Source organism: Stegodyphus dumicola, chromosome X2, assembly GCF_044657685.1.
Source record: "Stegodyphus dumicola isolate Sdum_Otavi_A_Nest chromosome X2, ASM4465768v1".
NCBI classification, from domain to species: Eukaryota; Metazoa; Arthropoda; class Arachnida; order Araneae; family Eresidae; genus Stegodyphus; species Stegodyphus dumicola.
In genome coordinates this window covers 17,949,394-17,963,930 of record NC_140781.1, presented here as the reverse complement: position 1 = coordinate 17,963,930, position 14,537 = coordinate 17,949,394, and the positions used below count along the sequence as shown (strand labels likewise).

General features: G+C 34.0%; 1 protein-coding gene across 2 annotated transcripts in view; it reads right to left on the bottom strand.

Annotated features, from left to right (window-relative positions):
- Positions 1-1,750, bottom strand: part of LOC118181398 (spectrin beta chain, non-erythrocytic 1-like) — a 239,244-nt gene extending 237,494 nt beyond the window's left edge. For both annotated transcript variants that reach the window (XM_085809705.1, XM_085809706.1), the window contains exon 1: positions 1,447-1,750. In XM_085809705.1, coding sequence (XP_085665831.1) covers positions 1,447-1,551 — 105 coding nt within the window. In that variant the 5' untranslated portion in view covers positions 1,552-1,750. The remainder of the gene's footprint in view (positions 1-1,446) is intronic.
- Between the last annotated feature and the right edge of the window lie 12,787 nt (positions 1,751-14,537).

Here is a 14,537-nt window from a genome sequence, read left to right as displayed (position 1 = left end):
TGCAGTCTTCTCTGACAGACGAACAGAACACTACTTGCACGTCCTTTCAGACGAATTAACCCGTTCATACCCTGAATTCGTTCTGATGGATTTGGTCTCTTTTAACAGTAAAAGTGTGCCATCATACATATCCATCTAAAGACGTTATATTGTACTTAAATGCTAATCTTATAAGGTATTTTTCCCGCCTTCCTAGCGTGCCTTCGTGGTGTAGTGGTTCTGCACGCTGGGCCGGTATTCCAGAGTTCCGTGATTCGATTCCCGGCGAAGGTGATTGCTCATTTTCCATCTTGCTTGCTTCCAAAAAATACCTAATGTAGTTACTGGAGTCTTTCCATAGTTGTCTAAGACATTATTTCTCAACGTTATAGAACATGTCTGGGATACCATGCTGCGCGGTATTGAGCCCAGAAATCTTACATCTCCGAATGCAACAAAATTATGTGTAGCTTTTCATTGTTCACAAAATACTTTTCCATAATCGGGTAATCCATTCTTCTGCAATTTTATTCTCTCTTCGGGGACTACTAAATATTAGGTTGATGTAACAGTTTTTTGGCATTTCATTGTACAATGTTAAGAGTTGAAATTTTGAAAAATTTTAATTTCCTTATTTCTGACAAATAAAAATGATTTACGGTTTGGTAAAGTACATTAAAATTTGCATAATATTTCTACTGATAAAATTCAAACTGTTATTCTAGAATAATTAACAAATGCCTACGCATTTTATAATTTTTCAAGCATCATAACAATATCTTAAGCTCATGAATATTTAACGTTAGTTTCGGTAGTTTAATTTTTAAAAAAAAATTCGGTACGATACTTGAGTATCTATTTCGAATTCTACTTAATGATAATTTAAATATAAATTCTAAATGTAAGTAATTTAGTGCTAGAGCACAGATCTTTAAATTTTAATAATAAAATTTTCATATTTCATTGATTAGGTATATTTTCAAAGTTGATGCTATTTCATATTATTGTTTAACAACGTAATTTAATAATATTATAATCACATCTAATATCAAAAACCTTTAAAACGTAGAAAATGTAGCCATTAAATTTTAATATTTATAACTATTTATATTTATAGCTAGCTATTATATTTATATTTACAGCTATTATTTTATACTTATGGCTATTTTAATATTTATATCTATTTATAAAATTTTAATATTTATAGCTATATATTTAGTAAAATGAACTACATAAGCAACAATTATTGTTGAAAAAGCATTGATGATAATTGAAAACTTTTGAAATTAATAAGTTGTCTTGCCTTTTATAAAAATTTCCGTATTGCATCAATCCTAATGGTAAAATCAGGAGACATAAAAGTATTTAACAAATTAATAAATAAAGTATTTAACAACTTTTATACACATACAGGAACAAAATTCTTACGTGTATTGCTTATGTGAAAAGTAGAGGAAAGGGTGGTACCTTTTGGAGGTGAACATTTGCCCATTTGGTAAATGTCTTCTTCTGGACAGTTAACCTTTCTCGACGTAAGCTTTCAACCACTGCTTCCGGTATATTTTCTTCCATTCTAATCCAAAAACGATTGCCTAACTAAAGTTAATGCAGGTTATTAGAAAACCATTCTAACGAACGAACTACAGTACTGACATTCAGTTGTGGTATCAAAGAATAAAAGCATGTGATCAAAGGGAACAAACTATAAAACTGGTGCGCCCGTTTTTGACATAAACAAGACTATGAAAAGATGACGTCCCACCACCTAGACTTCAGAGTGTTGTAAAAAGACAACTCCTCTGAAGATTACGACAAATTTCAGTTTATCTGACGCGTTATCTATGAAGGTCGCTCCAAACATAACGATACCTATTCGAGATAGAGTTGTACTGTTCTGAATAGACAATTGAAGAGCAACAAGCAATTCTTCTGTATGATAAGATACAAGAGTCAAAGTATTTTTAACCATTTGAAGCAATTCTCTCGTGCCGATGAAGAAAGGTAATGAGAAAAGAAAAAACGTTTTTTTATTTTTCATAATCATAATTTTCACAAGCATAATTTTCAAGAGATAACCTTATGTTATTCTGAAACGAAAAGAAAACTTAAGGAGAATGATAACATTTCTATAACGATTAAACTATTACAGAAACTCGAAATGCTAATGAAACAATTATATATATAACTAGTATTAACAATTAAGCAATTTTCAGATATCTGACGGAAGTAAAACGTTATACGAAATATTATATCTGCACTTTTATAGGAAAGTGGTTAAAGCCAAAATGTTCGCATCTGAGAGGTTCTTTTTTTCCCACTAGTCGCAATAAAACCAGGAATTTTATATTCATCATGCGGAAAATACCCAGTACTCTTCCTCTATTACACTTTAAATTAGAGCCATTCTTTCTAGAAACCAATACAACATGTGTATTCGAATAAACCATCTATGGTGATATTATTTTTAATGATATATACCTCATCATAAGAAGAAACTAAATGTCTTTTGAAACATAAAGAAAAAGATTAACCCTTAAAGAAATACTTCTTTTAGTTTTACGATATATGATTTAAAAACGTGTCTAAACAAAGTTTACTTTAAAGCTTGAGTACTGGAATTATTATATTTTGAGAAAGCCCAGGGAGGATATTCTAAGAGAAACTATTTCATATTCACGTTAAAACATAAGGAAAATCACAAAAACTGCTACGTAGCTAGATCTTTCACCAAAATTGGAAGTCTAGTCAAACTATGAGCATTCAGCTTTCTTGTTAGTAGTTTTGTTACCGTGAAAGACCGAAATTGGAGAATGTCGACTTTCACCGGAGAATGTCAACATTCACCAAATACGTCGGTGAAAGATCGAATATTGCATTACATTCTTGTACATTCGGATCCTCACCGGTGTATGTCGACAATCACAGATATGCTCTGGTGTAGGTTGAAAAGAGAGGTCATAAAGTGTCATAACAGCTTAAGTTGTTGCAATAAATAAAATTTGGATCACATAATTTAGTAAGTTTTTTTATTACGATTATTTTATTTTCTCATTTAGAACGTACTGTATAATTAAGTAAGTTTTTAACTTCTATTATTTTCCTTTCTCATTTTGAATGTACTGTGTGTTTTAAGTTATGTTCTTAAGTTCTTATTTTAAGTGCGTTTTTTCGCGACTGAATTACAGAGAAGAAAATATAATATTCTTATATGTTCAACATTCACCATTAGTACATGGTGAATGTCGACATTTACCGGTGTAAGTCAGAAATAAGAGCATTGGAAAAATATTTCGGACATACACCAAGCGACTATGTGAATGTTGACGTTCACCTGTGAAAGTCGACATTCTCCAGATTTCGGTGTTATATCGAATAGGTATCGATATAACAGTTCTATTCCCAACCATTCCAATAGTTCCTTCTCGGAATAAGGTTTTGCTATTCTAAACTTCACAAAAGGGATAAAAAATGCACATAGTCAGCAAATGAATGCATACGGTATATTTTGAACAAGCATGGCAATTATTACACATGATAGAAATAACATCAAATGTGACAGCAGTTTTTCTGTAAACATGCTTGCGTCAAAGTAATTCACTCTGTAATTATTCGATGTTTTATAACCGACTGTAACTGTGTTTTAAGGGATTTCTGGATGTCGTTTCATAGAAATTGTATGTTGCCGGTTAACTTTGCAAATGACTATTTTCAACACACGCTGTGAAGTAACAATTAGATTTCATAGCTTTAATAATTTTACTTTAGCTATGTTGTACTTACTTTAGCTCTGTTGTTGGGCATGCTCATTTTGCTGAAAAATAGATTTAACATGTACAGTGTGACATCATCCATCCCAGAAATAAAAAGAGCTCGTGCGTACTTTTTTTTAGGTCTACCATGCTCAATGTCACTTTATTTCTCCATCAGTCTTCATTGTTTCCTCAAAACTTCATCATTTATAGAAAATTCATATTTTACTTCAGATTCCATTAAAAGTATTCTAGAACCGAATGAAAAACTACCGAATCCTCTGATGCTCAAATTTTTATTGAACTTTGAATGGTTAAGTGTCAGAAATATTAACTTTCACTTTTTAAGTGTTTTTGTCTACAAATTTTATTAGAAATCTGTCAGTATCTTTGCCAAAGAAGTATTAAAGTGGGAGTTAGATTCCTTACTACTTAATTATTCTAATATAATTTTAATTTTCGAAGGAAACTGTTAAACTTATCGCATTTATTGAGCATCATATAATTTTTAAATGGATTTGTTCAGTGTTTTAACCATTTTTCTTTTAATATAAATTAAAGATGAAGGGCAATATATTGCTCATAATTTAAAATAATAATAAAAATACACAAATTATCGTTTATGCTATAAAGCATATGCTATAAAAGTTAAGAAAATCTTTCATGAAGCCAAATGTAGATGTCATGGTGTACTTTGTAATAATTCAAATTATTACTATAATAATAAGCATTTCAATTACCAGCACATGATCTTCGTCGCAGTAATTTGCAAAATCAGTAAAGGAGGAGTTTGAAGACAAGATCAAAATGAGGCCGAAAGTTTAATTAAAAGATCATTCAAGTTAAAGATCACTCGATAATTAAAATTGTCGTCCACTACTACTTAAATTTACTGGATTAATAAATAAATTAGAGAGTTTTCCATAATAATCCTCGCTAACTTGAAATAAAGTACTTAATCCTGCTTCGCTTAGCCGAAATTGGGGTTAAATGAGACAGTGAAGAAATATGGATTTGAATAAGCGGTATGAAATCAAACCTTGATTGTTGCTCATTAACATCTTCTCCGATTTCTTTTCTGAAACCAGCTGTTTACCATTTTTAAATTCTTTAAAAAGCTAAATGATGGTGCACAATAAGAATTATGTTGATCGGCGATAATGATTTCTAAGCACTTTGCCGGTAACCTTAATAACAATATCAATAATAACTACAGGGTGTTTCATAGATCATGAGACAAACTTAAAGGGGTGGTGGAGCGTACTAAAACATGCATTTTTTGTGTACGAATGTAGGGTCTAAAGTGACGGGTTAAAGCAGGAACGGAAAAAAACGACACGAGAGGAAAATGTGTTTATGTACAAAATGAACGCAAAGGGCTTCTTTGCAGCAATACAGTATTCAAAATAAAAGTTAAAAAAAAAAAAAAGGGGGGGAGAACACTAACAGTAATAAAAACTACAGCTGTGATTGGCTGGCAATGCAGCGGTAGTGAGCCGGTCAAATCGCTATCCGATGCATCAGAGGATCATTCGCAACTCTGATGTCGAGCGTGATGGGTGAGTTTACGCACAGGGAAAAAGCTGACATGCATCTCATGTATGATGCTGCTAATGGGAACGGTAGAGCAGCGCTACGGTTGTACCAGGAACGGTTTCCGAACAAGCGTGTGCCGAAGTACACAGTGTTCGAGAGGTTGCATCGATCTCTGTGTGAAAACGGGTCATTTAAAGCCACCTCTGACACTAGGAGTTGAAGAAGAGGTGCACGACAACCTCACATTGAAGAATCCATCGTGAACATTGTGCATGTATCACCTCAGACAAGTACAAGAGCTGTTGCACGTCGTCTGTAGTTGAATCATTCCACCGTTTGGAGAGTATTGCATGAAAATGGTTTGCACCCATACCATTTGCAGAGTCCTTGAAAGAGACCGATTACCCTCTTTGAGTTCATTTCTGTCATTGGTTCTTGCAGCAGTGTGCGGCGCAGGCGGATTTCACGGACGATTTGCTATTCACGGACGAGACAACTTTCTCACAGAACGGCATCTTCAGTAGCTACAACATGCACGTGTGGGCAATTCATAATCCACACAGTACACGTCCACATGCATTCCAAGCCCGCTTCTCCGTGAATGTGTGAGCGAGTATTGTTAACGACTACCTCATAGGCCCATACCTCTTACCTACACGTACAAATGACTTTTGTTATCATATTTTTCTGCAAGAGGTGCTACCGGAATTGCTGCAGGATGTTCCGGCTTTCGTTCGTGATCGCATGTGGTTCCAGCATGATGATGCACCAGCCCATAACCACGCGCGGGTCCGCAATTACTTGGATAGGACATTTCCTGGCCGATTAATTATCCATGGTGGACCCGTTCGATGGCCACCCCGTTCGCCAGATTTATCCAGCTTGGATTTTTTATGGGGCCATCTGAAGAGCATCATTTACGAGGCTCCCGTTGACTCACTGGAGGACCTCGTTGCACGACTATCCATTGCGGCTGCAAGAGTGCACGAAATGCCTGTCGTTTTCCAAAATATTAGTCAATCCCTTCTGCGACGTTACCAAGCATGTATTACTGCTGGTGGTCGCAATTTTGAACATTTATTGTAAATACTGTATTGCTGCAAAGAAGCACTTCGCGTTGATTTTGTACATAAACACATTTTCCTCTCGTGTCTTTTTTTTTTTTTTTTTTTTTTTTTTTTCGTTCATGCCTTAACCCGCCACATTAGACCCTACATTCCTATAAAAAAATGCATGCTTAAGTACACTCCCCCCCCCAAGTTTGTCCCATGATCTATGAAACACCCTGTATAATAAATTAATGAGTGCTCATTTCAATGATGAAAATCAGGTTCTTTTACAACCACGGAAATTAATCTCTATCGTAAAACTTTCAGGCACTCAGAGGATGCAAAACATTGAATTATATCCGCGAAGCTCATCTTTGCCAAAGTAGCTTAGTCGATACTAAACAAATAAAGATAATTTAAACTCGGTTCTTAGTTCTCAGCTTTCTCAGAATTTGTCTCTCGTAGATTTTTCTTTTGAAAGTGAACGTAGGAGCAGCTTTCATTTTTTGTCTTTAACTTTCTTTCACCTTCAAACGCTATTGCCGATCTCGCCTTTTTTCCCAAATTCTTTTATTTTTGTGCCTTGAAATGCCTTTGAGAAGTATAAGAACCTCAGTCTCTCATTCAGCGACCGACAATTTCAACCTGATTTATTATTCGAAAATTTATTTGCTTGGTTTCCCTCCCCCCCTCATCTCTAACAACATATTTTAAGTTTGAAACTAGTTCCATCCCCCTCAAAGGCTGAAAGTTCATCACGTATATATGAATCGCATGTTGGATGGATAAAATTCTTTAATTAAAATGAGCATAATGGAATTTAGCAATTATCTAAGGAAGTATGCACTTTAACTGAGTTTTGAAAATCAGTTTGAGGTGTCTCCTTTAAATACATGATGACCCGGCAGAAGCCAGGCTCGCCAATATTTTAGAATATCTTTGGGTAAATGCATGTCTTATAATGGCATAAGTGGTCTCAAAATAATATTCGCAAAAAAAAAAAAAAAAAAAAAAAAAAAGGAAAAGGAAAAATGTAAATGTAAATAAATAATTTTTCAGAAAATTATTTCATGCGGCTGTATTCATGGTCGGATTATATCTACTAAAATTTTTGCATCCGAAAAGTGAAAAACTGCTGAAAGCAAAAACATCGAAGATAGTAAACTACTACAAAAGCATCTTACTGTAGATCTCCGAATGCTATTGTTATGAAATGAGGAAACGAGTCAGTAATCAAACAAGAAACAGTGGCACTCAAAATATTCCCAAGAAAGGATTTCTGCAACTGGAGTTCTATGGTTATAAACAGAATGTTGTTAATTTCTAAATTCCATGTCTTTTGTTTATAATTTTTTTCCAGATCGTCTTTTGTCGTTTAAAAGCATAAAAAAGGGGAGAAAGACAATGTAACATCTCCATGAGCAATTAATTTTATGATTCTTTAAAATCAATTGCATGAAAAATACTTTTTCTCCCCTTCAGATGCACAGGGTCTACCCAACTTCTGAAGAAGACATCTGACAGAGCTTCCTCCGTTTAAAAAGTTGAGAGTTTACTACTAAATTCTACTTTTCGAACCCAAAACGTTTTAAGGTTTTGAAGGCTTAAATTTTCTTCTTACTTTTTCAGCAAAAAGTTTATTAGTTAACACAGAAACATGAATTACATAATTAAAAATATTCCTCAGCCCTTCTTGCGCTCATACATCATTATACTATATGAGAATTTTTAAAGCCTGAAAACGCATATTGGCGGTGTTACCGTCTTGCAATGAACTGTAAGTGCTTTATTTTTTACCTCGATATTTTCAACGATGCTGTTTTTAAGCTGCGAAGTTTTGGAATCGCTTTATCTTCAACGACAATGTTTTGAACCACGATGTTTTTGCGAACTGCGATGTTTTCTCCTTGCTTGCTTTTTTCCCAACGATGCTTTGTTTTCGGCGGACACTGTAAAAAATGTATGCAGCAAGCATTAATAATAATCTGATCACACAATTTCCTGAAAGCGAGAGGCAGAATCCTATTTTTTTTACCGTATTTCTCAGCTAAGATGTATTATTAAAAATCATTCCCGTAAAAAGGTAAGTAAATAAATAAAGTTAAATAAAAATATGAGTATAAACCGAACTGTTTTAAATAAAACTGAAAAAGGAAATTTTATTTCATACATCTAAACACACAACTCATTCCTATTTCTGTTGAAATAAAATATTGAAATTTAAGTTAGAAACACCTGAATAAAACATGAAAAAGTGGCAAACTTAATTTTTATTTGATATGAATGAAAAAGCGATCCTGTGGATAACTAGAGTTTTAGATATCTGTAGTATATCTGGAGTTTTACTGTATTTTAAATAGATTTTATGTATCATAAATAGTCGCACTTGCAAGAATTTATTATAGTGATTTGAAATATGATTATTTGCAAAAAAACGCAGTCATAACTGTCAAAATTAGAGAACCTGATTTATTATATAAATAAAATATCTTCTACTCTTCCATACTTCGCTTTTAAATCCTTTATAAATGTGTTAAAATTCTAATTGCTCCTTTCATAGTATTTATGAAATTTGCTCGCAGTTTTATAAAACCATTACGCAATATTAATTATGTCTCTCGCTCTTTCTCAAGGGGCAGAACACGCCAAAATCGAAAATCAAATAAGAAATTTACTTGTTTTGCTGCATCATCATCAGGGTATTGGTGCAAAGACAGAAGTAAACAAATTAGTCTGTTTCTAAACCAAAAAACACACAAATTAAAACTCAAAATAATCTCAGGAAAACAATCAACGTAATCTATAACTTTAATCAGTCCAGCTCCTGCAGGCCGAAGCAAGCAGTGTAAAAATTGCAAACGTTTAGCATCAAAAACGTAAACTAATTTTAAAAAGCATAAAAATATGAATCCAAGAACCAAAAGTTGCAAATATAAGCAAATCCAATATATGAAAAAATAAAGACATATGTAAATTCTGAATTGGTTTACATATGGTTTATTCTGAATTGAATCTGGGACGATTTTAAATGTAAAACGTATTATATATTTTAACTTATTTTTCGTTATTCCCACACCACATGTTGTTGATTTCATTTAATTGAATATTTTTGCAATATACGGTGTAGCTCTTTTGTTTACATTTATTTGCATTATCATCGGCTTTGTCGGCTAATTTATTTACACATTTTTTCATGTTTTAATCGCATCATTGATACGATTCTTGCGTATTGTTCTAACGGTTATTTTTTTTTCGTTTTTAAGTAATGATTTTAAATTTTTTATGATATTCCAAATAATTTTTAATTGATTTATATCGTGTAGGGGAATTCTTGATATGCATATGAGTTAGCTAAATTTGGAGAATGAATTTTTCCCTTCGTATTACGATTTTGTAGATTGGAATTTATGTGTATATATATACACATAATATATATATATATTATGTGTATATATATACACATAATATATATATATATGTATGCAGAGTTAACCTGTCAGTTTTATATGTATTCAAACTGGGGATTTTAAATTGGGGAGGTTCGATGTCTGTTTGAATTAATACTACAATGAATAAAGACTTTCATACAACAAATATGCATTTTAATTAACACAACTAATTTACTTTGACACAACTGACTGTTATATCTTTAGAATTGTACTCTCTGCGTTGTCAATTTAAAAATGAGTTTCTTTAAAAAATAATAAGTATAGTCTCTTTTTATTGGCAAACAATTATTTAAATGTTTTAATATTCTCACATTTTCAGCTATCCTGACGATTCTTCCGCCAGAAAAGATTTCGCTGTTTTATAGTTTTTCTCTTAACGTCTTCATCATCGTCGTCGTCGTTTCTTCGTCATTAGCACCATCATCCTGTAAGTCTAAATCAAGTTTATCGTCATCTATCTGTCTACGAGTGATGTCAAACACCGGAGTTATGGTCCTACCTCCATCGAGAAATAATCGCTTGCGCATATATCTCAACGAAGTAAAAATAGATATACTAAAATACATAAAAGTCACTAACCTGAAGAAAAGTTCTAAAGGCTGAAATAAGTGTCACTCACAAAACACATTCCCAACTGAGAAAATGTTCATCCTCATAGAAATTTAACTCCAGATCACCATAATTGCAACAGGAGCACGAGATGTCTTTATCGGATAGTTTATTTTACCTGAAAATGAGAACGAAAAGAGAGAACAAAGCCAATCTTCGCGACATAACGGCCACTAGGCTTCATTGCTTTAACATGGTAAGGTCCAAGAAACTTCTTTTGTAATTTTAGTCCTTACCCAAATTGAGTCTTATGTATTGCGACTAAATCGTCAACATTGTACAACTGCAGTTCCTTCCTCTTCCGGTTGAATTGTCGCCGATTTTCTTCCTACACCATCTTGTATTTTTTCTGTCCTCTTGCTTCATTAAAAAAATACAAATAGTACTTTTCGTTTATATATTCTCGTTTCTTTATATGCTACTGAGAGAGAAACATTAGCAGTCTGTTGGTGGTGTAAAAAATTCGAGTTTATTTTAGGAAAGAATCAGTTACCGTATATACGAACCATGTGGTCACTGAATGCTTGTATTCCGAGAGAATTTATCATCCAGACTCATAAGATGGGCTCTGAAATTGCAAGAATACCACTAATTAAATTAAACACACTCCTAGGAAAGAAAATGTTGTAGCGGATTCTCTATCACCAATTAAACTAGGTGATAGAGGGGAAGAAGTGATATGTACCATGTTAGCTTCTAAAATTTTAGATTAATGAGAAGCAGTTATTTCACAATTGCAAGCAGACCCAGAATATAAAATTATCTAAGCGTATTTGAAATATCTCGATCGTTTCGAACACCAGGATATAACGGAAATTAGAAACATGGCTGCAAATTGTGAAATTATTGATTCGTTCTGCCGTTTCGTTGCTACGTTCCTTCCCGGTAGACGATCTACAGTCGATGATTTCCTTCTCTTTCGTCTTCTTGAATTTCAGCCGTTCAGCTTTGCTGACTCGTCCTTTTCTCGTTGCTATACGGCTGTTGCTGGCCTTCTATACCGCTATTTTGTTTTCGCTCTCCTTCTCCCTGTCGTTGCTTAGCACTCGAGTGCTCACCACATTTCTGGGATCTTCTAAATTTTCTTTCACTCTTCGATAAATTCCTCGTTCTTTTCTTTCTTCTTGGCCCCTCGTTCTCTGTAGATTTGCTTTTCGACGTCTTCTCGAACTTCGGCCTTTTCTTTCCTTTCTCGTATTTTCTATAATCCTTTATTTTCCCTTGTGTATCTTGTACGTCGATGCTGGATCCACCGCATTATCTGATTACTCTTCATTGTTAAAGCCATCTGATTTCCGGAATACTTCTCTTAACAGTGACATATCAGATCGTTCATAATAATGTTTAACCCTTTGCGGCACAGTGTGTCGGATATGTGTCCGGTCTGGACACATTTAAAAATTTCTTCTGTACGCACAGAAAAATTGAATGAAAAAGGATTTATAGGCTACTATAGGTTACTCTGAACCTTCTTTATTTATAATAGATGGCAGCTCAACACAAACCAGTCCATATATTTTAGCCATGTTTAGTTTTTTAAAACCCTCATTTTTCAAAGAAATCTTCCAGACTTTTTTAGGGTATAAAAGAAATTGTTTGAAGAAATTTCTATGGTATTTTTTGGCTGTATGCTAATCTTCTTATTCTATATTTAAAATTTTTACCTTTAAATCTTGCCCAAAATCAAACAGCGAACCCTAGGTGGGCACAAACCGGGCTCACCAATAATCTAGGACAACTGAGAGTCTCTATTTTTTGTTTCTCCGCATCTCATCGGTCAGTTCATTGACAATAATGCTCGTTTCAGCACTCTTTTCGAAGCTCTATTCAATCAGTGTGCCGCTTTGGGCACATCCACAGAATTAAAACGATAAGTGCACACAAAATTTTACTTGTGTACTCCTCTAGGCCTAATTAGACTGCCTACCTTTTTTTTTAAATCAAAACTCCGACTTTAAAAGGTAGCGTGCCGGAAAGGGTTATTCTGGCCCAGACAGGAAAGTAGTTAGTAAGTCTGACTGCCGTACCGAAAAACCCGGGTTCGAATCCCGGAGAAGTCATGGATGTAAACTATCTGTCCCTTCATAGTAGGCAACGGTGGCTCATTATTAGGTCCATTATTAAGAAACCACCGCTTCCGACCTTCATAGTAGCCAAAGTCTATAATGGCTAGTGCCCGCCATTGAAAAAAAAATTTGCTTTTAGGAATCTCCATTTTGTCCTTTCAGAAACACCATTGTTTTTCTAATTCTTTCAATTACAACGTTCGAACTTATCGCAAAATGTCCCCACTTTTCCTTCTGCTGCACACGAAAGAGAATGTTTGATTATTAAAACGTTATCCTCCACCTTAAAATCAACTTCTCGCATTTCCTTATAATATTTTTTCCCGCTGGGGAATATCCGAATATCCGAATTACTATTTGCCTCATCCACAAATTTCTGAATACTTTCCATCTTAAATTCTGCAGGATTCTTTTCAATAAGAAAAGTTTATCGAGGGGAGTAATCAACTTTCTACCGAGAAATAATTTAGTCAGTGTCTTCCCAGTTGTGTTTAACTGGTCTTAACGCAAATTCCAACTCCTTGACACAACTATCACAGCGCTAGTGGTAATTTTTATACAGCAGCGGATAATTTTAACTATATTTCTATTTACCTGTTCTTCAGTGTTCGACTGGGGTCGTTATATCCTGGTGTTCGAAACGATCGAGATATTTCAAATACGCTTAGATAATTTTATATTCTGGGTCTGCTTGCAGTTCGGAAATAACTGCTTCTCATTAATCTAAAATTTTAGAAGCTAACATGGTACATATCACTTCTTTCCCTTTATCACCTAGTTTAATTCGTGATAAAGAATCCGCTACAACATTTTCTTTCCCAGGAGTGTGTTTAATTTAATTAGTGGTATTCTTGCAATTTCAGAGCCCATCTCATGAGTCTGGATAATAAATTCTCTCGAAATACAAGCGTTCAGTGACCACATGGTCTGTATATACGGTAACTGATTTTTTCCCAAAATAAACTCGAATTTTTTACACCACCAACAGGACTGCTAATTTTTCTCTCTCGGTAGCGGTATAATGTTTTTGAGTTGGATTAAGGTTCTTTGGAAGTAAATTTACATTTTACAGCATTCACTTTTAAGCCTGCTTCTTCTGTGAGTCTATAAACATTGTGCAAATACTGGACATGTTCGTCGATTGTATCGCTCGCAATTGTGTCGCTTGCAAAGCTTCTCACATTTTTGGTCACTCACCAAAAATTATTAGAGTTAGGTTGGGATGTGTTGTCACATCCATATTATAGCCCTGACGTTGCTTCTTCAGATTTCCATTTATCTGGTTCCACTCAAACTCCTTAAATAAGAAATAAAATTGTTAATGACGCTGATGACATAAAATCTCATTTAATTCAATTATCTGCTGACGAAATCCTGAAGCTTTATGAACAGGTAATTATGACACCGCCTGAAAGATAGCAAAAGGTTATAGGCAAAAACCGACAATACATAATTTAATAAAATTATATTTTGAAGTAAAAATTTTTAATTTTCCTTCATATTTGAAATCCTCAATAATTCGGAATTTTCGATTTGTTTTTGAGATCACCATTAGCGGATAAGAATTTTTGCTGGTAATCAATTCGTCTACTGCCGTCAAACCAAGGCTTTCTTTCCGCTACAAGTTTCCAAAAATGCCCTCTAAATCTTTGATCGTATTTTCCTGTACGCGTATTCATTTAGATTCACTTGCTTTCAGATTTTACTGCTAGTTCAGATAATTGTTCTAGTGTACCAGAATGTTGTGAGTCCAAACAATTTTGCATTTGCAGTATCACCTTGAGCAATAGTACTTCAATAACATCTGCGTCATGCGTTTTTTCCATGTAACAAGTTTACAACCTTTACCTTTCTCAAAATAAAGTCGGCCAATTCTTCTGCCTTAGCCTGATATTTTACTAGAAAGTTTCGATCCTAATTTCACCCTGTCTTTCACCATGGGGAATGCTGTTAAACCAGAGGTTTTGGGAACTTCAAACTTATAGTTTTCGCTACCTGGTTCACCTAATAAAATTATACCAATGTCTATGTACCAGCTCAAGGCTTGTCCTAGAAGCGCAGCGGTTGTTATGGTGTTCAGTTCGTTTTTGAAATTTCCAA